The 27,730-nt window shown below is 41.9% G+C and overlaps 1 protein-coding gene across 1 annotated transcript in view; it reads right to left on the minus strand.

The window, feature by feature from the left end:
• foxp4 (forkhead box P4) overlaps positions 1–27,730 on the minus strand; it is a 92,308-nt gene that overhangs the window by 56,088 nt on the left and 8,490 nt on the right. Inside the window, 1 exon segment of the mRNA XM_030134787.1 lies at positions 3,425–3,604. Within this exon segment, the coding sequence (XP_029990647.1) occupies positions 3,425–3,595 (171 nt within the window). The 5' untranslated portion in view covers positions 3,596–3,604.

The following is a 27,730-nucleotide window of genomic DNA, read 5'->3' on the forward strand; positions in this document are numbered from 1 at the left end:
ATTTCATGTCTACACCCGTGCCCGGCACCTCAACAAAGTGCCATACACTCTCCACTGCACTCTCACTTTTCCACCTCTCCTTCCTCTTGCCCTCACTCTGTTCTTTGTTTTCTCTCCCTCCCTCCCCTCAATGATGGGGCAGAACTGGTCTTCACCCCCTCTTCCCTTTCTTCCCTCTCTCCTGCTCTGTTCTTTCTGGGGAGGCAGACAGGCCACATTCCACAGGGAGGCCCAGGCGCCCTTTTCTGACACGTCTCAGTGTTACACCCCTCCCTCATCCCTCTATTCCTCTTTTCCAGCCCACCAATGCCCCTCACCCCCCATCCACTCCCACCCTCTACAATCCTCAATGTACTGCCTCTTTGCCCCTCCTATTACCTCCGTTCCCTATGGCTATATATGTCCCATGTCCTAAATCTCAGTCACAGCACATTGCTGACCACTATAGCATCTACAAACCTGTGCCATCTATCTATCTATCTATCTATCTATCTATCTATCTATCTATCTATCTATCTATCTATCTATCTATCTATCTATCTATCTATCTATCTATCTATCTATCTATCTGTCTGTCTGTCTGTCTGTCTGTCTGTCTGTCTGTCTGTCTGTCTGTCTGTCTGTCTATCGTAAAAGCAAAAGAAGAAGAAAACACAGACCGAAAAAGAAGAAGAGAGACAGAGAAATAGACAGAAGACAGAGCGAGGCCAGTGGAGGGGCTTGACGGCTGTAGATGGCTGTGATTTCTCTCAGGTTCCCAAGGGGCCCAAGGAAAAGACGGCTTTGTGTTCTGACAACACCGCGCTGTCAGGAGTTCTGAGTGTGTGAGTGTGTGTGTCGTTGTGTCTTTTCTGCTCCACTGCGCACTGGCATGGTGTTTAAGCACCAACACTAGTCTGCACTACACCTTCAGGTGAGAGACTCAAGCGTGGAGGAAAAAAGTAACAAGGGGAAGAGGAGGTATATCCAGTACTTGAAGCAAGAAAGCAGGTTCTCTTACACTTGTCAGTATAGAGGTTATCTGTATCAAACAATATTGATTTTTATGAAGGGTGGGCAAAAGATAAAAATAAAAGGTACTATATAGATATCTGCTGTTGCCTATACAAACCAAACTTTAATTCTATTCAGTCACTAGATATACAGTAAAGTATGAAGCCCAGAGAGAGAGCGAGACAGGGAGATTTAACTTCATCAGAAAACAAGATTTACAGAAAGTGTATTTTGGGGGCATCAGAACAACCAACTTATCTGTATGGAACAGACCCTGCTGTCACATAATTCATTGTTTTGCAGATTACGCTTACATTTTATGTACATATTTTCATTTTTGCATCTGTGGTTGATACACTACATACAGACTAAAAAAGATGTGTTCCTAAAGAGGAAATGAAACCCGGGAATCAGTCGAATAATTTTAACATAAAACAAAGTTTCAAAAAAAATTTTAACACCACAGCAGTCCTGCACAGGTGTGTCAACAAACTGCCAACATCTTGCAAAAAGCTGAATTTTTAGAGCCACAAAAATATGACTAGAGTACAGAAATAACACTCCTCTCCCTCATGACAACTTCAATATTTTCAAAATTTGCAAATTCAGTTCAACAGCGAACTCTAAATAGCGAATTACTACAATAAATTACTGTGTATTTATGGCTACACATGTGGATGTAACAGTTTTTGTGAGGCAGGGTAGGGATCTGGAGGAAAGGTTGTGCTTGTCTTTCATGGTCCACAGCGAATTGAAGGAAAAAGAAGTACAGTGAGAGAGAGGAAGAGAAAAAGATGGAAAGAGAGAGGGAGGTATGTTTGTGGTTGGTAACCCGCTAAAGAGAGGAAATACCAGTGTGCACACACACACACATGTATATACACACACACAGGTGCAAAAACATAGAGAGCAGACACGTCCGAGAGAATAAAGACCTGCTTTGTATGAGCTACAGGTTTGGTGTTTATGTGTGTGCCTGTGTGCATTTGTGCACGGATATGTGTGTGTGTGTGTCCTCGGCTGAAGGTTGCTGAGGAAGCAGGGTGAGGATGCAGTCAGGGGAAGAAGGGGAGGGAAAGCAAGACAGGAGTGAAGGGCCTTGAGTGTTCTTCATTCACCTAAGCCTCCATCATTATAATTAGGGAGAATAATTTTAGCAGCAGGGAGGAAACCCTGATTTTTTCCTCTGGGTTTCCTCAACTAGAAAGTCAGCTGGAGAGACCAGAACTCAAATTGACCCTCTATGATGGACATAACGCACACATGCAAATAAACATACAAAATAAGAAAGAGTTATCAGTATTGCTAGCATCTTGGTACAGCCTTTACCACGAACACTAGGATAGGAAAAAAGAAGTATATTTTCTTCACCGGTCTTGATCTCTTAATCTCTCCACAGCAGTGAATAAAAATACGAATCAGTCAGTTTCCATCATTAGACGATAGTACTCAAGGGACATTCTTGTGTGGTTATTGGCCAAATGACTAAAGCTATGACCTCTGGATAAAAACACAATTGAGTGTGCACTTGCACATGTATTTGGATGTGAATCCTCGGGTCCTTTAGAGACCAATCAGAGCTATGGGGGGAATGAGAAATAAAATGTAGATTTTCATCCAAGATATTACGGGAAGTTTGGAAATTCCATTTGACACAGTGGACAGTGTGTGTGTGTATGTGTGTGTGTGTGTGTGTGTGTGTGTATGTGGGCTGAGGGAATGGGGGTGTGTGTTGAAGGGTTACTGACGCACAGGAGGCAAGATATAACATAACTGGAGACACTGCATGCTGACGTGTCAAACACAAACATTTTTTTCATGGACCAGTGAAAAAATGAAACAAAAAGACTTCTCTTTTGCAACTGCGGCACACACGCACCTTTGGCATTTGAGTGTTGTATTGAGCATGTGTTCGCAAGCAGTTGTGAGAATGTGTAAATGTATCTGAAACCCACAATAGTTATAATAATGTCCTCTATCACCTAGCCAGAGCTTTAAAGGCATGCATGGCGTTCAAGTGTTTCTCAGCCATTATTGTGCAATGATATATCAGGGAAAACATGATGTGTATGTAATATTATAATGAATTTTGCCCCAGTTGAATTAGTTGGCAGATTATAAACATTTAATTAAAGCTCTGACAAGCCAACCTGTCAGAGCATTTGGCTGACAATTACCAGAGTCTGGCCAGCTACATGTTGTCACATCTGTACTTTATGTAACCCGCTGTGTGTGTACATACTGTTCTAGACAATGTACTGTACATACTTTACTCATGAGTTGCACAAGCAGGAATTGTTGCAAAACTCTTAAAAGCATGTATATACAGGTAGATGTGTAAACATGATATTCAAACACATGCATGGCATGCACACAGCACACAAAGGCCCATAAACATACTTGCAAATGTCAGATACAGACATATACACACCTGTTGCTGTTGCAGGTGCAATAAGTCAACTGGGCTGATCTCCCCATTGGTGTCCCCATTAGACCCGCCCTCTCTGCCTCCCCCTCCATCTGACTGGCTGCTGAGGCTGCTGACTCCGTTCTGGTTGGACGGCGTCGTTCGAATGGTCTCAGAGGCTGATTCCACCATCATCACTGGCACCTGGAAGCAAGAGAGGTGGGAGGGGGATTAGGACACACAGACTGAACAAAAGTGACCAAGGCAGTTTGAGCAGAAAGCCTGCTCCCATCTAAGAGAACAAACAAGGCAGGAAAGTAAAGTAAACACACACAGAGATAGAGAAATGAATTGTGTGTTTCTGTGTGCTTTCTGAAAAGGGCTTTTGGTCATGAACCACCCACACATGAACATGCCCAAGTGGCCACAAAGCAACACCTGAAGCAGACACGTTTTTGTCTGCATGTAAATGTGTGTCTAGGAGCATATGCATGGATTAGGATCAGAGCTGCAGCAAATCTACACTGACACGGCTGCTAATACTCCGCTATATAGTTAAATAACACACACATTTCTCCAATAATCAGAGATGGCATGTGTGCGCTGTGTGAGAATCATGAGCAGGTTGGTCTTTGAGAAAGATCTGTTTGATGCACCTTCATAGGGCCTCTCTAATTAGAGCACACTCCTTCCACAAAACCCGACAAAACGAGCCGTTCCTGGATGTGTTGTTGTTTTTTGAGAAACAACGCCTCGCAAACACACAGGCGCATTTGCCATCGTTAGGAGCCTGAGCGTGGGAGAGAGGAGACACAGAGGCACACACATACGTGCGCAGAACACACACAAGGCAGCTAATACAAAACAAAACAAACCTTCATACAAGCACGCAGGCTGTGAACTCCTAATGACAAGCTGAATCTCGTCTTTCTGCCTCATCCAGTTTTAGAAATTAACACACAAGCGCATAGTTTTAGAGGGAAAGTTCTACTGCTTTTATTTCAGCAACCCGGAGTGGGTACACAAAACGCCATCGAGGCATTACCAACCGTCTGTGTCTGTATTTTTCAGAGGTGTACAACCCATGCCTTCTGGGGAAACAATAAAAGACATTTCATGAGAGGAACTAACTTTTCTTTTCCTCTGAGGCAAGAACAGGTGAACTTGTGTGTGTGTGTCTGTGTGCACATGTATAGATTTTCTTTTCTGAGTAACTAACAGCAGGTGAGGGTGTGAAACCCCGCCGGTGGCTCTGTTAATGGAATGCTGCCAGATACTTGCTAAAGGGACAAGGACCTGAACATGTATGTGGTATAAGGTACAATATACAGTATGTACCGTACGGAATGTATGAAGTGGTGGGTGTGTTAAGAGAACACACTGCTGAGTCTTCTGTGAACACAACATAATGTCAATAAATTAAATCTTTTTTTTTTTTTTTAAACAAGATTGTGAAAAAATTTTCTAATTCGCGCTAAAATCAGTAAGATCTGTGGTCCAAATGAAAATCACTACACCTGTTGTGTTGTATTGCGATACAATTTCCATATTTTCATGTAAGACTTTGTATTTTATTCATTATTTAGAGGAGGCAATACATGATTCCCAAGCTGCATGCATTCTTTGGCTCCCTGTTTTTACTGAAAAAATATGGATATCAGTAACAATTATTTTTTAAGCATTTTACTATAATTGTTATAAGACCGTAATCCTCTTTGCTCTATCCACTAAAAAACACCTATACATTGTTTGTTAACGTCTCATCAGTTAAAGCGTACATTATATGTCATTTAAGCTATGTTGTTGCTTAAAAAACCTGCTCATTTTATTTTATTTTTTTTACTTCTCAAGACAGCTCCCTCTGAAAATGTCTCTGAATTAAATTTTAATGGTTGCTGACCCCTGGTTTAGACTGAAAGTTTATTTTTGACTTTGGAATCAGGACTTGCCAAAAAACGACACAATTGTTTTTCAGTAAATGTTTCTAACATCATGAATGAACCTTCAACCTCAACTTTTAAGCCAATATTGAAAAAGAAATCTTGAAAGTACTATAAAAAAATTGTAATTTTAAGGGTGAAAAGGGGCAGCGTCCATCTGCTGAGGACGGCTGATGGTGTGATCGTAGGAAAAGTTTTTTTGTTTATTTACTTTTTATGATTATTCAAAGGGACTGACCCTGTACGGGGTATGGTGAGTGTATGGACCAATTTCATCATTTCAAAACTGTTCTCTAACAAGCTGCACTCTTTGAAAACCACAAATCACACTGCGGTATTTTTTTCCTCCCCATTGACTCTCCCCTGTCTCACTCCTGGCAACCATCCGGCTGTGAAGTTAAGACTGAGAAGTAGAGCGTTATTGTGACATTTAAAGCTAGTCATTTAATCTCCAACCTCACTCCTCTACCCGACACTCTCTCCCTTCATTCTCCCTCCTTCCTCTCCTCTAACCGCCTTTGTCCAGACCCCTGCGAGGTCAAACTGCTCCCTGCGGTAATATTATGAAGCCAGGCATAGTGCTGAGTGATCAACAGATCCCAGCGCAGTCCACTGACTTTGCACTGCAGTAGAAACTCCTCACATCATCACACGTCTCACTAAGCATGAATCACCGGCCTTCTATCTAGCCCACACCATAGTGCGCTGTGCTGTAATGTACTGTACCCCCATCTGCTTCTTACTCTTCCTCATTGACCTTATTAGCAATGAGGGGAAGAGAGATAAAGACAGACAGAGAGATAGAGCTTGCAGGTGGACAAGGACCTAATGGGAGAGTGGGGAGTGTGTAAAGACATGAGCGCATGCCCTCTCTTTTTCACACACACACACACACACACACACACACACACACACTCAAGTAGTGTGGTATGCTCGTCTAAAGGGTGTGTACTCTGTCATATCCTGTAATGGGTGTATATAAGCTGGTGTAATGGAGGTCGGGGAAAAGGCAGGGGCATAAATCTACCCTGAAGTCTCTGATTAGGGCTATGACACACACACACACTCATACACACACTGCTTTAAGTTTAAGTGTTTCTGGCAGCGACGAGGAGCTGCCCGTGCACAGGCCTGCCTCAACCCGCTACTCACTCTTTCTGTGTCTCTCTTTCTCCCTCTCCTGTGATTTCTACATGCTCAGACCCCCTCAAGCTGAACCCCTGACCTGAGAGTGTGTGGGGAGAGACATTCCCACTACCCCGAGGGGACCGAGCGAAGGGAGGGAGGAGCGCAGATCAGAGAGATAAAGAATGTGTTTGGAGGAGAGGGAAATAAAAGGCCTCCTTTGCCTTTTAATTGGGATGGAGAAGAGAAGAAGGGAAATGAGACTCAACATGTTTCTGATGACTCCGGTGTATGTGTTTGTCTAAGAGGCTGACACGTACCTTTGTACTGTAATGGATTAGCTCACAGCAAACGCTATAGGTGCATGTGTTTATGTGTGTGTCGGGTGTGATTGATGAGAAGAGCTGGGATGACTCCTGTTTCAACACGTAGCTTGTTCAGATGTTCCCGAAAAAAATATAATAATAATCAGAACTCGGCTCTCACTATGCTCCTTCCCACTTCTCTGGGTGTGTGGAGTTCAAACAAGCCAAGCCAAATGCCCAGTGAGCTAGCTTAGCACAGCTGACTCTCAGGCTTTGTTGGAGGGATTGGCTCTGTCAGATTCCTCCTGGTCACTGCTCATCACAACTGTAACGCCGCACCACTTTTACTTTCTGTGCATGTGTGTGTGAGAGAGAGTAAGTTGTGTACAGTGTGTATTTATGTGTGCATCTGTGTTTACAGCAGCTTAGTGAGATAATAAGTCTTTATCATGTTATGCCTCATGTGGGAATATTTCCAGCAGTCCCAGAACGCCTGTTCTGTTTCCTCCGCCTTGCATCAGCTCGCAAGAACGCTGCTTATTAGGCAAAGAACTGAGGGAATAAGGGTGGGAGGGAAGTAGGGGAAGGAGGGGCGGTAAGCAAAAAAAAAAAAAAAAAAAAAAACCTCTCTACCAGTATCTACACTCCATCATCTATCTACTTTCATCTGACTCTTGAATTATCTGTCTTTCTCCTACTCTCTGCATGCTGCCTTTCTCCCTCTGGTTATGCCTGGTAACTAGTGGCAGGTTCAGCCCCGGGAAACATTAAAGTTTTCACCCTGAAATAGAATCCACATTTGAAGGTTATTTCTACTATCTTTGATAGTTCAATCAATATTTTTGAGCAAGAGAAACTCTCTTCCAGAGAGGAATTGTAAAACTCCAACCTGTTTTGTAATCAGGGAACAGAATTTGGAGGAGCCTCTGTTGACAATGAGAGGTATTCATAATATTTGTTTTATGTGTTACACCCAAAGGGGATTCATATTATCATAGCTGACAACTATGAACAAATAAAACAGAAATGAAAATATTCAGCATGGTGGCTGTTGCTGTCCAGAAAATACTATCATGGAGGAATTTGAGAATTTGTTTAGAAAGTATAAACATCACAAATAAACATATAAATCAAGTGTTTTGGCCCTTTTGTGTTTTGACACAGACATGGACACTAAAATAGACAGATAATGATCAAGTAAACACACACCCATATTCTGACACTTTAAAACCCTGAAAGCTGGCAAAGAATCCAGTAATTCTGCACTAAATTGTTACAGTGGCCCTGAGGGGATCTGCTTTAACCCCAAACCCCAGAACAAACCCAACTGTCAGGGTTGGGCTATTATGACTCAATTCATCATTTTACCAATTATCATGAGAGAGCCACAACCACCAACAATGAGCACAATAAAAATACAGTGGGGATAAACACATGTCTTTACAAAAGTGTGCAAGGCCTAGTCTTATGTGTGCAAAGTGCACCTAATACATCAATATGTAACTATGGGTTGTAATTTGAATGTTCCAACAGTGATAATGTCACTGTTGCAGACACAAGGTGGGTTTGTATAATCATAGTTTCAGGGCAGAGTTTCCACCACAGCACTACACACCCTATACATCCTGCTACACTAAAGCACAGGTACATTTCTACTGTACGGTTGCATGAAAGCAGTAAAATACATTTACCTATTTACTGTAAATAAGAAGAATACCTTGTTCTTGTTGGGACATGTTGAGAAATAAGACAGCATCACCAAAAGTTTCTTTAAATTTTACAGAGCTGTTTAACCCATGTTCTAAAACAGAAAAATTATGACTGTTTTGTTGCAAAATTGATTTTCTATTGACTCAGGTTTTACAAGCTCCCTCTGAAGAGACTGAAGATCTAAGACTTAGCTTCTAAAACTGCTAGATTCAGTGAGAAAAATTATGTGCAAATATTAAGAGCAATCATACTAATAAAATATGAAGTTTGTGATCTTTGCAGTAAATATGATAAATGATAGATAATAAAAATATGTAATCCAACTGATACACATCTAATATGACTTCAACACATGGTAAATATTTTATTTGTCTTTTACTAATTCTGCATTCTTGTCTCCTTGCACAGAAAAATGACAGAGGCAAAAGGAAGAAGAATAAAACTATATCTGCGTGGCATTTCTGAGTTGACGTGTATTAGCTTCAATAAAAGAGAATGAGGTCAGAGGAAAGCAATAACACACACTCACACACACACGCATACACACACATTCAGAAAGTAACATACTGCACAAATTCTTTTTCAATGGCTTTCCTTTCCAAGTTTGGTTGTTTCCTCAGCAGCTGGCCTTGGCTACAGTGGTAGCCAGATTTGAGCAGGAGGCCGATCACAGCCGCCAGGTAGTCTTCACACAGAGCTAAAGCTAGCAGCTAACAGCACTGCTCCAGGCTACTCTGGCTGCCAGCCAGCGCTAACAGGTTGGCTAACAGCAAAGGGCTAATGCTAGATGTCTGCGGCTGCCCTGGCCCTGCTCCAGTGCTAACAGGTGAACTCCATTATCCCACAGACAGATAGTCAGTGAGATGTGGGCCAATATCTACTACTGGCTGGCTGGCTGTCTTTCTTCAAAGAGCATCTTCTACACAGAGAGAAAAGCCATCAACATAGACCTGCAACCGGGCAGTGAAGAAGTCAGTGGTGCTGCTGGGGGGCAGAGTGATGAAGAGAGGGGGTCATGGTGCAAATGACAAGTACATTTCCAGGTTATAAACACAGACAGTTCTTATGTTTTTGCACAACTGCCCGCCATATGGTGTTCAGTGAGTATGAGGATTGAAATATGCATTTGTGTGTATATATAGCCTCTACATGTGCTTTTGTGTATATTAGCTGTACAGTATATAACTAGCCTTATATGTCCGCTACTCCGCTCTATAAGTGTATATCTGTGTGCATGCATGTGTGAATTGTGTGTCTGCTTGCCCGCCTTCAGTTCTCTGAAGACAAAGTCCCTGTTTACAGAGCCCATAAAGATTAGCCTCCCTCGGTCAGGTGGGTTCTGGAGCCATAGGTAAACACACAGTGCATTCCGCACCGATGAGATCGCTCCGTATGTGTGTATGACCGGGGCAAACATACACTCCTGCCTTCACCTCGACCCTTCCTTCAGAGTGCAGTAAGTGATTTACCAGCTTGCAGACTGCTGTCTGTTAGAAATACTGGAGACAGACACAAAGATACGCACATATACACACACACACACACACACAAATATTTGTAGAAGGAGCGGACCTCATGCACACCTCATTTATCTGAGCCTAAAATCCTGGCTTGTACATTCCTAAAGAGGTAAAAGTAGTGCACGTGCGTGTGCATGTGTGCCAGTTGGAAATCATCCTGTGATCATGAGGATGAAAAATCCCCACTTTCTCCTTCATCTCTTTCCGCTGTCCTGAGAGGTAATGGAGGCTGAGGTCAGTCCAAATGGCTCAAACTCAGATTGTATTTAACATGGTGGAACAGAGGTGTAGAGGGGAGGGATGAGGGAGAGAAGGTTGGAGAAAAGGGGTTTGTTTAGATCTGAAACCAGGTAGAGCTCCACAGAGCAATTAGCAGCTGTGTCCTATGAGGACTCTTTATTAGTATGACCTTCACTGAAAACAGGAGGATGTGGGTGGGGGGCAGATAGGGAGAGAAAGGAGGAGAGAGGAGAACTTTTGAGATGAAAAGGTGTCAGTACGGAAACGGGCAAATGACATAAAAATGAAAGAGATGCGTGAGCTCGTATTCGTATTTGTATTATATATGTTGAGGTATGTGGAGTATGTGATCTGTTTGACCCCTAGACCATGAGGCTTTGAGCTTTTGAATGATAATTTGAATGAATAAATGTGTGTGCGTGTCTCTGTCAGTAAATCAAGAATCTTCAGTATTGTTAAATCCTAACCTTGCTATTCCAACAAGAAAGTGTTCCATCCCTGACACCAATATTTCAACAGTTTCACAAATTAATTACTAACTTCCTAACTTTAAATACACTACATGATCTGTATTCATTGCATGAAAATGAAGAGTTGAGCTTTTCTTTTTCTTAAGAGGAAAATTTGTTGCCGTTTCCTTTAGGTGAGAAATAATTTCACATGATCACAATTTGCATTACAAAGAAGATAAAGTGAATAGATTTAGTATTACCTGAAATGGGTAACACTGACTTAATAATAGAGGGTTACCATGAATTTAAGAAACTGTGGCATTAAAAAAATATAAATAAATAAATATCAAAGTGGACATGATATAATTTTATACATCAGCTTTCAAGTCGAGCACTTTGCATTTCCTAGTTAATTAATAGATTTGATCAGAGCGAGTTTAATCAAATATAATTGAATAAGTCCACAGTAAAAACAGGCCAGACATTAAAGGAGACATGCAGAGAAAATGATAGCATGTCCACTTTTTCAAATTAATTGAATTTTAGTACTTTTGAACTTGGTCCAAGCTGTTTCAGAGGTAATTAATTCACATCCTATCCAAAAGTGCTAAAACAAGATGATATCCCTCAGCATTTAATATGTGGGAGCACATATGCACACAAAATTTTTCTTTCAAAAACGCAAAGTACAAATCAACACTGTTGCACACCAGTGACAGTCTATAATGTATTCCATGTAATTGTTAGTTTTGTGATTTTTCTTTTTGCTCTTTTCTCCTTACTTTTGTCTTACAGGCCACAACTAAAATATTAATAATTTCTCAGGCGGTTCTCATTGTATTAAAAAATGTCTCTTTTATAATTTATCAGAGAAAGAAAAATCTTTGTTATAGTGACAAGCATGCTAATTAATAGAAGTAGAAGGAACACTGAGAGAAGTCATACTAATTTGGAACATGCTAATATTAATAGAATAATTTATGGCACAGTATAAATAAATTAATAGAGTAATTCGTTTGAAAAAGGGATGCCTTCAATTCAATTTAGGAGAAAAGAACAAAAAAAAGAAGAAAAAAAGCAAAGTCTGCCTCTTGGACAAGGACATTAATAACAGTGCTCTATCACCAGAGCTGAAAAGGAAGAGACAAACTAAACATGCACTGTTCACTTTTAAAACGCATCAATATTTCAGTCAGCTAATGAAAATTGGATGAGCAACACTTGTATTTCCTGCCTTGTTATTTTCATTTGCTGTTTAAGGACTTTTTGACTTGTGCATTTGTGCAGAATCTGCGAAAGACAGCTACATTTTCTATTTTTTTTTCTTCTTTAAAAGAGATGCCTCTTACTCTTCCAATTGGCTTCATGTAAAGTAACAACTGTGCACCGAGCAGCGAGTGAGAAAGGCAGAGAAATAAATGAAGAGATAGACAGAGTAACAAAGACAGAGAGTGAGAGAGAGAGAAGTGGACTGGGTCATTACCATCCTTATTACTCCTCATTAAAATACACCATCACAAAGACATTCTGCTGTGTGTGTATGTGTGTCTGTGTGCGCTCGAATTGCATATGCGTGTGACCAAGCATGTGCATGTGCACGTGTGCGTTTCTGGCGCTCCTGATGTGCACATGTGCGTCGTATGCAAAAGTGACAAAAAAAGAACAATATAATTGGAGAAATGTACGCAGTAATAATAGGTATTCAGAAAATGATAATTCATATTAAACAGGGTGCACAAAGTCAGCCTCATTTGCATGTTTTAGATTATATGCATTTCAAAAGTAATTTCCGCAGGGCATATGAATGACATTAATTCCCGGGCGGGTTCTGCTATAGACCTCAAACTATCAAACACTCAAACATTTAACAGATGAAAAAAAGAGGGAGCTGGTGCCTTGGCAAGGGGAGATTTCAAGGTTAAAGAATTTGAATGTGAATTTTTAAACTTCTGTCTTGGTTTGTTTAAAGTTGCTCCACAGCTAGACTAAGAGTTCCATTAATTTGGAGATTCAGTGAACCACAGATGTTTTTTTTCCCCCACTCAGCTGCATGTGTGCATACAGTATGTGTGCATGTGTGTGTGTGTGTTTTCCTGTACCAGTCCGAGAAAGACACCTCTCCTCTTAATCCACCACCATTTCCTCAGCAATAAGCCTGAATTGGTCTGACTCACTTTGTGAGTCATGTGCTTTTGTCACTCTAGAACAAGACTCGCACAATCCAAAGAGAATGAAAACGACAGAGCTCCAATAGCCCGCATTAGCTGACCCTTACTGATAGAGGGGAAAGAAAAAGTGATGAAAAGGATGAGAAAAAGGATGTGGTGAGGGAGGGGACGTGAACAATGGGAAGAGAGGGGAGAGGGAAAGGGAGACAGAGGGTTCCCTCTCCTCATATGTTCAAGCCGAGAGGAAGACCCCAGGGCAGGAAACGGGCTGGATGAATGTGTGATTCCAGTGGAAAACTCTGGATGCCATGGACAACATTCTTCTCTTATTAGGAAATCTGGTCTGCAGCCACATTATAGCGCCTGACTCATTACTGTGTATGTGTGTTTGTATTAGACACACACACACACACACACACACACACACACACACACACACCATCAAGTTGTTCCCCACCTGTTATTCTCACTAAGTTTTGGCCAATGCACAAAGCCATTTCTAGAGAGAAGGAAAAAAAGCTCGAAGAAAGCACACAGCTTCGGCATGTCTGTGTCTTGTTTGTGGTTTGTCTTCATCTGTAAACAGAGCTGCTGCTGTGAGTATGTTAGCATGTCATTATCTCATTAAGAATTGATGGCTTCTGCACAGAGGCTTCAAACTGTTTTGTTTGTGAGCATTCAGCGACTGATGTTGTACAAACACAACAACCACAAAACACACATATCCTACAGTGCGGCTAAAGCACATAAATGCACAGAGATGGTAAAAGTCTTGCTGCTGAATACATACTTACTTAACAGACTCCATATAAATGTGTGTTAATAGAACACAGCTTCAAGAATATATATTGATGGGCAAAAGTGGCACTTCTTCCTCTTCATCCCTGCCTCTCTCTTCTGTGACTATGTCCCCTGATCACCTTTTTTGTTAGTGACGTTTAAGTACTCTCAATGATGTGAAGCATTTTGTGTAAGCAGACTTCAGAGAGTGAAGGGGAGAGAGGAGGGTGGAGAGAGCATATCTGGGGGCAATAAAAGTGGGCTAATTGGGGCCTGGGAAACATGTTTGTTTTCTCGCCTTTTCTTTTTCCTCCCTTTCATTTTTTTCCCAGCCAGTCACACCAGATCTGTTCATCTGAGAAGGACGAGAGGAGAAAGCAAAGAGGATTAGCTTCTGTAAGACAGATCGTTGCAGACACACATGCATGTATCGATGTGCAACTGCACTCACGGAGACACATACGCAGACAGATTTAACATGCCATAAGGCAGTCGTGGGGTGTGTATATTGAACAAGATCTGTCTGTCCTAACTAAATGACCAACAGGGTGCAGGGCACTCTACTGGTCCACTCTGCCTTATCAATACACTGCTGTTCAACCTATTCAGCAGCAAAGAGCTTTCCTGTGGCTGCAGCATAACACTGGATCAATGTTATGAGCAGTACAGACAAACTGCTGCTAAAACAGATTGGCCTTACTTCGAAGGCCCTCCACCGTGCCGGCACCCCCAGGGTCGGATCGTTCCACTAATGGAGGTCTCCACTGAGGCCCCTGAGGGCCCCTCACTGCCATATAGGCCCCCAAGGATTCACCCCCCTTCTCCTCTCTGTCATCTTCTTACCCCTCCATCATTTTTCCATCCCTAAATTTGTATCAACCGCTGCCTCTTTAACAAGGACTGCTGACATATCCTTATATCTGCATTTCCTGTGTTCGGGTTCTTTACTAAGACTGTGTGTGTGATCTAACGGGGGACTGTAAAAGGGTCCAACTCAACTGTTTCAGGTAGTGCAAAAGAGAGAAAATAAAACTCCCTCTCCCTCATCCTCCCCCTGAACGTTGCTGGGATCCCTCACCACATGACTCCTGACTAGTCATTCTCCTCACCCCTGCATTTGTCTTCTTTAATAACAGTGAAAATAGCAAGAAAAGAAAAAAACAGCTTATGGAAAGAACCTGCATATTTGTCATTTCCGATTGTTTACCTTTTTCACGGCAAATTGATTTTTACATCTCCTGTTACTGGAAGCTCTCTGAGCTCGACTGCCAGGCCTGTCTGGCTCTGGTCTCAGCTGCCAAGCCTGTCTCTGGGCTTTATGACCTGACTCTGGGGAGGACTTTTAAGGCTTTCAACTCACAAGTCATTTCAATGATACAATACTGCTTTTGTCCTAACCACCTTTGTTGTTTTCTTTATTTCTCTGCCGCCTCTCACTCTCTCTTTTCTTCTCTTTTCATCACTCATTCCCAAATCCTTTTGCATTGTCTTGGTGTGAGTTAAAAAGACCTTTTCCTGTCCCTACCTGTTTGTTTGCAGTACTTGTGGACTTGTTGCGTCATGACAGCTTGACTAGGAAACACAAACAGAAAAGACACACTCTTGGACACACACGCTAAAACCCTCCAGCTGACATTTAAGGCTTGCTATGGGGCGAGCCTGCTTGAAGCAGGCTAGAGTTTCACTGTGGTGGCTGGGCGTAGGGCTGTGGTTCGGATCTTCCTGGGTTCTGGTAGGACTGAGGTTTGCCTGAACGGACCTCCAGTGAGGCAGGCAGCAGGCCTGATCTAAACTAAGGCCAGTGCCAGGAATAGTCTTCAGTGCAGAGGGCAGGTCTAATGGTGTGTTTGTAAGGGCGAACCCAAACAAACAAACCTGCAGTTTGAATTGAAGGACTGAGGGAGGCTCAGGCCAGATGCTGTCGAATAGGAGAAACACACACAAACACTTGCAAACACACAGTGTGTATGTATACAGAGGAGCACAGGCTGAAATAGACTTGTGGCTAAAGAAACGCACCATGTACCTCCAGACTAAAGACATGGCATCAGCCTCAGTGCTATGGACTCCTACTCTGCTCACAACCTCTGTGTTTCCAGTGAGTGTGTATGTGTGTAATCTAGCTAGCTGAGGTTTCACTTTTTCTCTCCATATTCGCACTAATGAGAGAAAACGGCCAGAAAACCTCTTCTGTAATTACTCCCCAAGGAGCAAGGTTTCAACACGGCCATGGTGCATAAACAAATACACATCCATACTACCACACACACCCAGATATTGTATGCTTTTACATCTGATGCAGCACTGACATTTAAATGTGTTCACCTGTTGAAAATGTGTGCATGGTACAGTGAATTTGCAAGAATTAGAGGAGAAATAATATGATGCCATAATGGAGGGCAGCAAGGATATCTGCTAATTAAAACTGTCACCCAGGTTATGTGTGTGTAAATGTAGTAAAAGACATTTTATAAACAAACATTAACATCATTCACCTCACAATTAGACCCTTCTCCAGTACGCCCACACAGAGTGGTTGAACTCGGTCCAGTCTCTTGTAATGACAAATCTAAATGGAGCACTGCCATAAAAACACTAATCTTGTGTGTGTTAGAGAGGAGACGGTGAGATGATAGTGCATACATCAGGTCAGTGTTTTCATGAAATCACTGTATTTGTCACAGTCACATCACTTCTGACTTTTCTGCATTTAATGGCACCTTTACGCCAGCGTTTTAACTGCTACAATAACCCTATTGATCACACACACGTGCACGCTCTGTACGGTCCGCGCTCAGACGAAGCAGAGATATACGACAGAATCAGGCAATCATTTTGTCTGTCTGAGAGTGCACAGTTGGGAAAGAAGTCTTTGAGGCACACACACTGCCTGCCCAATGTTTGTGGTGGCGGAGCACAGCTGGTAACATCTGGATGTATTTTAGAAGTGTTTACATTTCCAAAATGCTGAAAAACTACACAGAAAGAGAGAGACAGAATTCTGAAAAACACTGCAGGTGCCAGAAGAGTAATAAAGAAAATGAGCAAGCCCCAAAAGAAGATTGTTTAAAATCTATCACAGTGGAGTTAGTTCACTTACACACACACGCTCATAACCGTTGGCCAATTCCAGTTATTGCCATAATCCTAGTCCAACAATAACTGACATCTGGTGCACTAATTGGCAGACTACAGCTTCTCCGTCTGAGTTTTGTCCCATCAAGGTTCCCTTAGCTGCTCGAATGAAAACTGAGACTTTGTGCATCAGCTTCGCTACACACCGTGTCTTTACTGCTTACCAGCTGACAACCACTCTTACGCAGCGTACCGCACACACATGCACGCACAATACAGCAATTTCCGCAGACGCACACACACACACACACACAGACACACACAAAAACAGCTGCATTTCCATTTTACTTCCCCTAAATGACGAAAACACAAAAACAGTTGGACTTCATTCAGCCTAATCAGAACTGACATCAAGTACTGCTCTGTGAGATGACGTCAACAATAAGGAGACACATCACACACACAAACACAGGCACACACACACAACCACATACACAGAGTCTATAGGATGTAATTTCAGTGATTGGGTGTAATTTACCAGTGAAAGTTGAAACCAGACAGGGCAACTAGAATGATTTCTTCTAGATCAAACACAAACCACACATATTGAGGTAAGAAGGGGGCACACACAGATACACACTGGTAGGTGTTACAAAATGGCGATATGCGTGATTTTACAAGAAATGAGTATTTGAATGTTGTCCCACGCTAAGTGTCCTTGGGATCGCTCTAATCCGCTCAGGTATGCCACTTTCCCATGGCCCACCCTAACCTTAGCGCACATACACACACAAAGACACAAGGGAGATTATTAAAGCAACCTCGTGGCACATGGAGGTTTCTGATGGATTTAACATCAGGAATGATTGTTAACTTTTAGGACTGAAAAGACTTGGAGTCACTCCTGAGAAAAACTGAGCTCTAGCCAGACACATGGATCACATGACAACTGGGCCGGAGCAGCAGGGACCCCTGGGAAAACGGCACAGTGCCATCTCTCAGATCACACAAACTCAGGAGCCAGGCAATTATGATGCAGTGCAGCTATATCGTATTTTGGTATCAATATACCATTCATATGCGTGGAACACTGAAGTGGATTTTCCTGTGAATATGTGCATCACAGTCAAGTGGTTTAAAAAAAAAAAAAAGATAATCACTGTGAAATAAATTAAACCTATTAAGAAGAACGTATGCTCAAGGTGACAGAAGAAATTAATTTGGCTCAACTATTGAGACCCATACCTCCACCCCGCTATAGGATTTCAACCAAACTAATTATCACGCTCCACTTTCAGAAATAATAAGGAAAGTACTTAATAGGTTGGGATTCACCCCTGCATTCATATGACCATTTAACATCCCTGCTTTCATGCCCACACACTCTTGCCTTAATGCAATTTCACATCCGTGATTCAAAATAGGGGAAGGAATTATATTTCAAGTGGTGTCAGGATTAGAATATACAAGCAGTGATATTAAAATACTGTAAGGTCTTCTTCGTGTGCGCTGAGCCTTTCTGAGTGGCTGAAGCGGAGGTAAAGATGTTAAATAATGTTTTTGTCACAGTTTAGGTCGACGGAGGAATTACAATGAAACCACAGATCTCTGATTAGTCGTCTCTCACTGTATATTAATTTTCTTCCCTCTCCGCTTAAAGCTAGTAAGGAGTTTAATTTTTAAACAGAGCACAGATATGAAAAGACCCCCAAGTGAGTGCTCCTACGCCAGCAACAGAACTCTGTTTATCTTGTCAGCGATTTGCTCCAATTATAACAACATCCAAATGCAACTATTGTTTCATTTCAAACAATCGTTAAAATGAAAATAATTTTTTTCTGTTTCATCCTCCCTCTTATGCACCGCTAAATTAACATATCAGAACCTGAGGCTATGGAAAAAAGTGCTAAGTCAAAATGCAGGTTAGGCCAGTTTTGTTCATTATCAGTGAAATGAAAGTTAAGCATAAAATAAATAAATAAAAGAGACAGGCCTGAAGAAGGGTATTTTCAAGATTATGTTTTTCATTACTTATTTTTCAAAGAATTTAAAGCAGTGAACATTAATCATGCATTCTTTAAAATCTTTTTATGATCTTTTCCCCCTCTCTCAACATATACCCTAATGTCCTTAGTTCTGCTGCTGGGCTTAGTGTGCCCTATAAAGGTAAGATAGTCAGTGAGAAATAAGGAGTAAATATTCTAATGAAGTCTGAGAAGTTTACTTCCTCCGGGTACAGCATAGATTACAATACATGCACATAAATGCCTGACATGACCACAAACACGCAAGCTGTCAGGAGCATCAAAATAATAATACAAGGCTGAAAGGGAGAGTCTATTAAGTGATGTGGTTTTTTATTAAAGTCTAGTGGAGGCGGTAGGGAAAAGGGGAAGAGGAGTTCACATTATCTAAGAGAATTCCAATTAACACTCTCCCCCTCAGTAATTAGCTACTAAAATAGCTAGTGAACAAACCAAAAATCCCAACCCTGACGCCAATGCAGAGACTAATTTAATTCTTAAATCAGGAACATCTGATACAGACAGGAATCTGATTGTGTAGACACTGGTCAGAATCAACTAGGATGAAGAGAGTCTAAATAAAACGACAAGAAAAAAAATCCCTCTGTTAGATTTTAAGCTCTCCGGGTTTATCCATCATCAATTTTGTGTCACTTTTGTTTTAGATTTTGGAAAGCGTGTCATTCTAAATGCGTTCTTTTTTTTTTTTTTTTTTTTTTTTTTTTTAAGCAAAGCAAAGAAAAGAAGGAGCATATTAAGCGATCTTGGCCGAAGAAAATAAAGAGAATGAGTGAGGAAAAGCTTAAGCAACAGACAAAACCTGAGAAGCAGATATCTTTTAGCCGTCTGTCGCTCATTTGCTCCTTCATTGGTCAGTTCTTCCACTGTTTAATGCAAACAGATGAGGCCTTTTCTCGCTCTTTTTCCAAATCCTTTTTTTTAACGGTGGCTTCTTGGCCTCTGCAGTAACGTCAGCACAGCGTCTATTAAAACAGCATGTGTCCCAGACTGCTACACACACACACACACACACACACACACATATACACACACACGCACAAAGAAAAACACACAGGCCTTCTGCACTTAGACGCTTTTTGGTGAACTTTTAACCTCTTTCCACAGAATGACATCAGGTTTAAGGTGTATGTGGCTCAAGATTTTACGTATGTAGCTGTGTCCACATGACTATCTACACACCAGGTGGATTCCACAGACCCAATTGAGACACAAGAGATATCAGTGTAACCTGTATTAAAATGTCATCTATTTGCGGCCTCTAACAAATCACCGTGGCTGATGGATAACAAAGCGGTGACAAGGCCGCGATAACTAAATCAGCCAACGGCCCATCTGACCACAATGCATGCGTAAAATAATTCTTTAATAATTTAAGTCTAATTCATCAGCTTTTCAATATGCACATGGTGGGCTGTTTCAATTAGATATCTACGATACACATATCCACACACAGCCTATGGGCAACAGTGTAGGTGCAGCAACAGCTTTTAATATGCTGTGATACCCATCAGATAGATTTTACACTGATTTTTCCACCACACACACACACAAACTCACGTAAACTAAGCTATACACATAAAGACACAGTGGCATATTATAAAAAACACTTGCTGTCACTCGCTGATCTCTATCTGGACAAGTCAAACTGTGATAAAGTCACTCTACAACTACAGCAATCGATGGAAGTAATTTATTTACCTCACCAGGCAATTTCTGCTCTGTCTTCAGAGAGAAGGAGAGAGGGAGGAAGAGAGAGAGAGACAGAGGGAGATTTGGCAAGCATGTGTGAGTGGTGTGTAAATTAATCTAGCAGCAGTGAGATCCACAGCCATGTATAAGTCCATAAAACAAGAGGAGGTTAAAGCAGCTCACATCAGACACACACACATCAGGCAAAGGTCCAACACCAAAACCACTTCTTCCAGAGAGCAAAGAGATGCGAAACGTCATCTCGGCTCCATTACTGTGATGTGCTATCCCTGGATGCCACTAAAAAGATGAAAAAAGAACAGTTAAGAGTTCTTTCCTTCTCGTTTTCTTTCTTGCTTGCGTTCTCTCCATTCAAAAGCAACACACACTGTAAAGAGGCCTGTCCACGGTCCTTAACTTTAACTCAATGAAATAAAAGGCACTTAACTAAGCCTCAATGATCGATACAAACACGGCTGCTGCTGGTGCTCACATACACACATGGAGACACACACTTATCCTACCTCCTCAGATGCTCATGCATATGCATGTCCATTGTGATTTATGCATCCTGGCGGGGGTGTGAGCCTATCTGAGAGCTAGGCCAACACACAGGTCAGCTCATTTGTAAATCAGTTGCCTATTTATGGATGTCTACGTGTGACTGTTTGTGTGTGTGCATATCTGTGGATGTTTGTGCCCATAAATCTGTACGCGTGTGTGCATATGGGTAGAGGTGAGTGTCGGAAACAGGCTCATAATTACTGTAGCACCTTCATTCATTATATTTATTGAATTCTTTTCAACTTCTGCTCTTCTTGTGTGTAAATCACACTATAGGCTGCCATCCCTTAACCGTGTGTGTTTGTTTGAGCTAGTGTGTTCCAAGTAATGTCCGCTGAGTGCTGACCACTTCTGCCAACCAGTGCTCTGACCTCGCTCTGTGCAGCAGGAAGTCGCCCCACTCTCTGACCTCTCTCACTATTCCCAGGGAAAGTTGGAGGAAAGCGCTTAGAGAAGGGTCTTCCCATCAAATGGCTGTAAGTTAATGGGGTCCCTGTGCTCCCCTCCGCCCAGTGCATTGGATCTAGGGTAGAACTAAGTCCACATTTACCCCAAAGAGGTGTTAGAAGTTAAAAATACACACATTTTGGGCCATAATCTGAGAGCATGGTCTTCTTTGCACACAAAGCGAAAAAAGTGTGTGCTTTCCTTTGTGGAAATTAAATGGTGTTGCTCCACCCTCCTCCCACCTCCTCTGAACAACAGATTTGGGCTAATAGGGCAGCTGCTTGTCTCCCTCCCCTAAAACCCCGCTATGCCGCTCCCCCTGCAACCTTTCCACCCCGTGTCCCCTCCCAAAAAAAGCCCAGGAGGAAGCCTGTTGTTTTCAACTTGTTTTTGACATGACTGTGAACGGAAAAATTCAAACTGTTGGAACACTCATCCCAGAAAAAGTTGTCTTTAATTTGCCCACTACTTTCCTAGAGTGGTATTTGGGATATATTTGCGATTTACTTTTCAGTGAAATCCCACATCCTCTTAAAGATAGCAATAAAAGAGGTAAAACAAAATGTGGCATGAGTTTGCCTGTATATCCATTTATCCATCTATCTAACTGTATGTCTTTCCTTTTCTGTTTTGCTACGTTGTCAACACAGGCAACTGTATCCCAGAAATAAACCCTGCATTGGGCTGGCCAGCAACCATACTTGGTAACGTCATCCCTCACTAACAACAGTTTATACTCTCCACAATGTACAAAACATAATTTTGAAAGACTACATCAGAAAATTAACAACCGCCTCAAAAGGAAATATGAAAATATTGCGAGCTGTTGCAACAGAAAAAAATAATACCAGGGGAAACACTATTGAGATAAAACCCCTCAAACACACAATCAATCCCTGGCAGTGTGTGTAAGTGAGCTCATAGAGATGTTTCAATTGACTGAAAACTACTGTGAATGCACACGTGAAGGCATAACACAGCAAGGTCTGACCTCTGTTTGCGTTCATGTGTGCGGTGGTGTTTGTTTGTGTGCGGGTGTGCACTTGTGCGTATGAAGGGTTGCCCATGTGTGTAACTGAAGCTAAACTGTAAGCCATATGCCAGCCTCCCTCTGGTGCCAGCCCCCTTCAAACCAGACATACACAACCACACAACCAACCACACATACACATCTACATGCATGCTCTAAAACACACACATAGACACACACGTACACAGGCTTCCCTGTAAAAGAAAAAAAAGCCCCTCCACTTCATTAGGAAAGTAAACACAAGTGCTGTCTGAAGTGGCTAATTAGAGACTAATTACTCCCTGCTCGTTACTAATGCAAATTAGATTACGCTGCTTAACTTCCTCGTGTCCACAACGCTGCTGTTAATTGAGGCCTTTTGAAATTAAATTACCCACTAATTAGCATATCAAAACCATTAATTCTGAGCAAGGAGGGGGAAAAAAACAACAACAAATGCCAAGTTTTGCTAATGAGTTTTGCTAATTGAATATGTAGGCTCAATACAGGGGTTTGTGCCAGGAATACCTATTCAGCTGATCAATGTGCATGTGCGTGTACGCGCGCTTGTAAGCAGCCAGACAGAAACACCATGCATCATAAGAGCAGTATAATTAAACGAACCATTCCATCTCTCCAAACGCTTTGTCAATATTTCCCTCTGAAGGCACGACGCCACTGATGTTCAGCGAGCAGGGAGTGACGGATATGGCAGAGACACTGAGAGAGAAGTGTCAGAGGGGATGGATATTCATCTCATGAGAGGCGAAAGAGAGAGGCCACGTGAATAGAGCGCGTTGTTGCCATAGTAGGTGAGCGTGGTTGGTGTTTTCCAGGCTGTAAGCCGTCTTTGAAGTAAAGAACCTTGTAAAGAACCTAACCTGCTGCTCTGCTAAAGCCGGAGACCTCCTGCCAACTCTCACGACGCGACCCCTCCCACCCTCCCCTTCAACTGGGCCCTCTTCACCTCCGCTACAATACCTGTCCAATTAGGAAAACACGCACACACATACGCACATATACACATTTTACGGCCAGTTGAAGGTGAAGAGCCCAATCTTTACTTCAATCACAGCTGAATCTCTCCCTCCTCTGAATGAATAGATTATCAGAAACTTTGTGGATTGGCAACGGTGAGCATATTCATGGATGGGCCTATACCTGCTTATGAATAAGAGAGGAGACCCACAGAGAAGCCAGGAGCTATTAGCTGCTTTAATCTGCTGACGAAATAAAAGAATCATACATCTAAAGATCCATCTCAGCTTTGCATGTAAAACCAGCAGAAATAATGTAATTCTGAACAACTCCCCTTTCCCTTTCCTAAATATCTATCCAATCAGGGTGCATGAAAAGCCTCATTCAGGTTAGCCCTTATAAAAGTTTCATCTTATTACACTTTCCAACTTCTCATTTCATTATCCCTATAATGGCAGATGAAAACACGAATGGTAAAATTGAGAGGTAGCCATACAAAAAATTAAATAACCGTGATAATTAGATGTAAAGATATTATAATTCCTTTAACAGGATGCATAGAAACTGCTGCTCGACAATATTTGCCCTAATTGCTAGAATTATCATATTAACCAGTTACCATTTGAGTAAGTTGATTAAAAAATTGATTATTCGTCTATTTCTTTTAGGACTTTCTTAATCAAAATCTAACATCCTTGAAAAATTAATTTGAAGCCGTTTCTTATCAGTTAATTAAATCGGGTTGGAAGTCATTTTTTCTGCGCGGCATGATTAGAACGGTTCTGTTCTCTTCTGTTCAGACACCATGACGTTAGAGGGGGAACTTTTCACTGTCTCATCAAACATTCACAACCACAAGAATAGGACTTCTTTGAAGGGCCCGCCGCTTTTTTTTCTTCCAAACCTCTGCCTTTCTGATAAATTGCGCTATACCCAATAGATCTTTCTTTCTCGTTAACACATTCTCATTAACGGACAGAGAAAGCGAAAGGAAAGGGGAGGGGTGCGGGCAAGAGAAAGGAGAGCAGTGGGGGGAGGCAGAGGGGAGTGGGGGGAGCTGAAGGGGGAAACAAGAGGTGGGAAAAAACAGGGCAGAAAAAAATACAGAACTAATGGAGATAAACTCAGAGGGAAAAAAAGACACATTGACGACACTCATGTATATATTGGTAACAACCTTGGGGTCTAGGCCGAGACTAAACATCTAGGCCAAGAACTAAAACACAATCTCCACTACAAATGGGACATAATGCCTAAGCAACTACAATTTTATATCTATTTTACTCATTTGAATGTGATAAATATCCAAAATTATGACACAATAGACTTTTTGGATATACAGCACATAATAGACATCATTTTGTTCTCTATCTGTTCAAATTTGCAGCCTTATATACATCAGAGGGTGACTTCACCTCAGAAAACTAGTTTTCTATTTCTGGAAGAAGACTAATTATAAAGCTCTGCCCCTGGGAAAGAAAAGCCCCTCTTGAAGGAGAGAAGAAGGCAGAGAGTCCATTCAGCACTGGCATCAGTGGAATATAAGTTTGTCTCTCTCCACTTCAAGCAGCAGAGCAGAACCGAACAGATACAGTGTGCTCCACTCATCTGTCCATCCCCAAATCCTCAGGGAGGTGAGGGTAAAGGAGGATGGGGGGTGGGGGGTAGGAGGAGGTGAAAATGGAGAATTAAAAGGAGAGTAAGTGAGGATACAGAGTGGTATGGTGAATTTCTCTGATTGGATAATGAATTGAATGATTATTAGAGCTAGTAAAGTTACGCAGAAATCTCAGCCTCTTCAGCCAATCAACATGGTCGTTCATCAACCAATCAAACCCCCACCCCGGGGGCACATTGGAGGTGTGGGGGTTCTTCTATTTGCTCTTCCATCTGCCTCTCTCACCATATTTCTCTCTCTCTTTTCTCTTAACAACACGTCATTCTGTCTTTCATACAGCTGCCCTCATCTTTCTCTGTGGGAGACAGAGAATTCTCAAAGCCACAATTACCGCACAGAACTATCAATTTCCCCTTCAATTAACCCTGTGGGAAGAGAGGGGACGAGGGAGAGGAAGGAGAGAGCAGAAAAGGGGATGAGAGATTCAAATTTGGGATCGAGGGACACCTTGGTCTGCTCCTCCTTCCCCCAGGGGTGTAGTCATGTGTTTGGGCTGAGGAGGGAGAGAATTACACCTCCTCCGGATGAACTTGACCCCGCCACTGGAGGTCAAACAAGTTACTATACAGCCAAGGCCCCCTATGCTCATTACCAGCAAATAGGCCTAGCCACTGTTCCACTGATGCAGACAGTATGTTAATAACCAGTGCTCAAACCACAGCGCAGAGCTGTCGAAAGCAGCCTTCCGTAAGGGAGAGATAGACAGAGAGGCCGAGCCGTGAGGACAAGAATGGGGGAAAGAGAGGCAAAAGAAAAGGAGAGGAGGAGGGATAAGGAGGGGGCGTGAGCCTGGAATTGTGTTTCTTAGATCAGCGACTAAGGGCCTGCGCCCCGTAACAACGGATGACTGTGACGGCATGCCTGCTCTCTCAACTCTGTTTCCCTCTCCTCCTCTTCTTTGCTTTCTCACTTCCCTTCCCACCTCCTCCGACTCCCTCCACCCACTCTCTGAGTGAACCCCTAGGGGGACTGCTCAAACCAAACCCAGCCTTCAGGAAAGTTTTCAGGCAAACTTTTCACAAAGCCCCCAGAAGCCGTACGCTTGCCTGACACCACGAAGCATGGCAGGGTTTCATTGCCACTCACCCTCCCTCCTGTCCTCTTTTTTGTACTTTAGTCCTTCGTTCCTCCCTTAGTCCCCTCCCTCGTTTATACCAACTACTTTCCGAGGCTAATGCACTGTTCCTGACTGACCTTTAGACAATAGAAACCTGCAGCAGACAAAGTTGACGATTAGGGCTACAGGTTGCATACGGCAGCGCTGACCTTCACTGGGCAAATGGGCATTGTGGTGCTAATCTAACAGCTAATGGCAGCATTTTAACATTGTATTAAATGTCATTATCCCTTGTAGAATATGTTTTTTCTTCAGTACTTGTTGATTATAAACACTTCAAAAGAAAAGTTCCATACTGGAAAGAATTAGGAAAAAATACAAAGAGGGAGGCCAAAAGAGAAATCTGTGAATGAGTTATGCATTTTTTTTCTAGTCATTTGTTGATTTTTTTCAGAGAATTGTGGCTTTTTCTTCAGGGACAAACTGGTGTGCAGACAAAAACATTGCTTTCACGTTTCACAACAGTGTTTTAAGACAGGTATTGAGTAAAATTTATCATCACTGTAACACATTTTTTTCTCTCTCATTGAACACAATTCTTTAAAAGATAAATAAAAAAAAAACAACAGTTCAATTTATTTACAAATCATAGATTGTGTGAATGGTACTGTAATAGTTCAGTGAAATCCAATGAGACTGAAGGCCTGACTTTAAATCCTCTGCCTCCTCTTTGTCAAATTTTATTGTTTTAAATGAAGTAAAAAATATTTTTTGATAAATTAATTGTAAGTTAGAAAAAAATGAATTTTAATTATTAATTTAATTCTGTTTGTTGTACCATAAAATATTATGCATATCCCTTTTACCATCAGGAGTGCTGATTGACATTGCATTGAGTCTTGCCATTTCAGTCATATAAAACAAATTATTTCTATCAAAATGAAGTGGTACGAGAGGTAGCAAATGTTGGAGGTAAACTGTGATGACAGCCTGGATGTAATGAAGAGGCTGAGGGAACGCAGAGCCACGATAATTAGAGACAACAGGCATGACAGGGAGAAGAGGACAGGAGGGAGAGCACATACAGGGGGAAGAGGCGATGGAGAGGAGAAAGTGCAACAGAATAAGAGGCGAGGAGGAGAAAACAGAGACAGCGAGTCCTTCACAGTGAGTGACTATCGGAGCTCCGACAGGGAAAAGAACACTTTCCGACCAACCGCGGACCAGAAAAGAAGGCAGCCCTGGCAACTGCAGGCATGCATGCTGTGTATGTGTGTGTGTGCAAAGCCTTATGAGTGACACACAAACATCTTTCTAGATACATTTTTATGACTGATTCAGATAGTGTAGCAAGAACTGACAGCTTATTGCAAACTCAATTGATTAACGAAAAAAAAAAAACTTCTTTAGTTTACGTGCTGTATGCCTCCTTATAAGTCAACCTAAATTCTCAGAGGAATAAGAAAAAAATGTCTGTGTTTAAACAATGTGTTGTGCCTTTGTAGATATAATGAAACAGCGAGAAAGTGGCAGCAACATATTTGACTG

Source organism: Sphaeramia orbicularis, chromosome 5, assembly GCF_902148855.1.
Source record: "Sphaeramia orbicularis chromosome 5, fSphaOr1.1, whole genome shotgun sequence".
NCBI lineage: Eukaryota > Metazoa > Chordata > Actinopteri > Kurtiformes > Apogonidae > Sphaeramia > Sphaeramia orbicularis.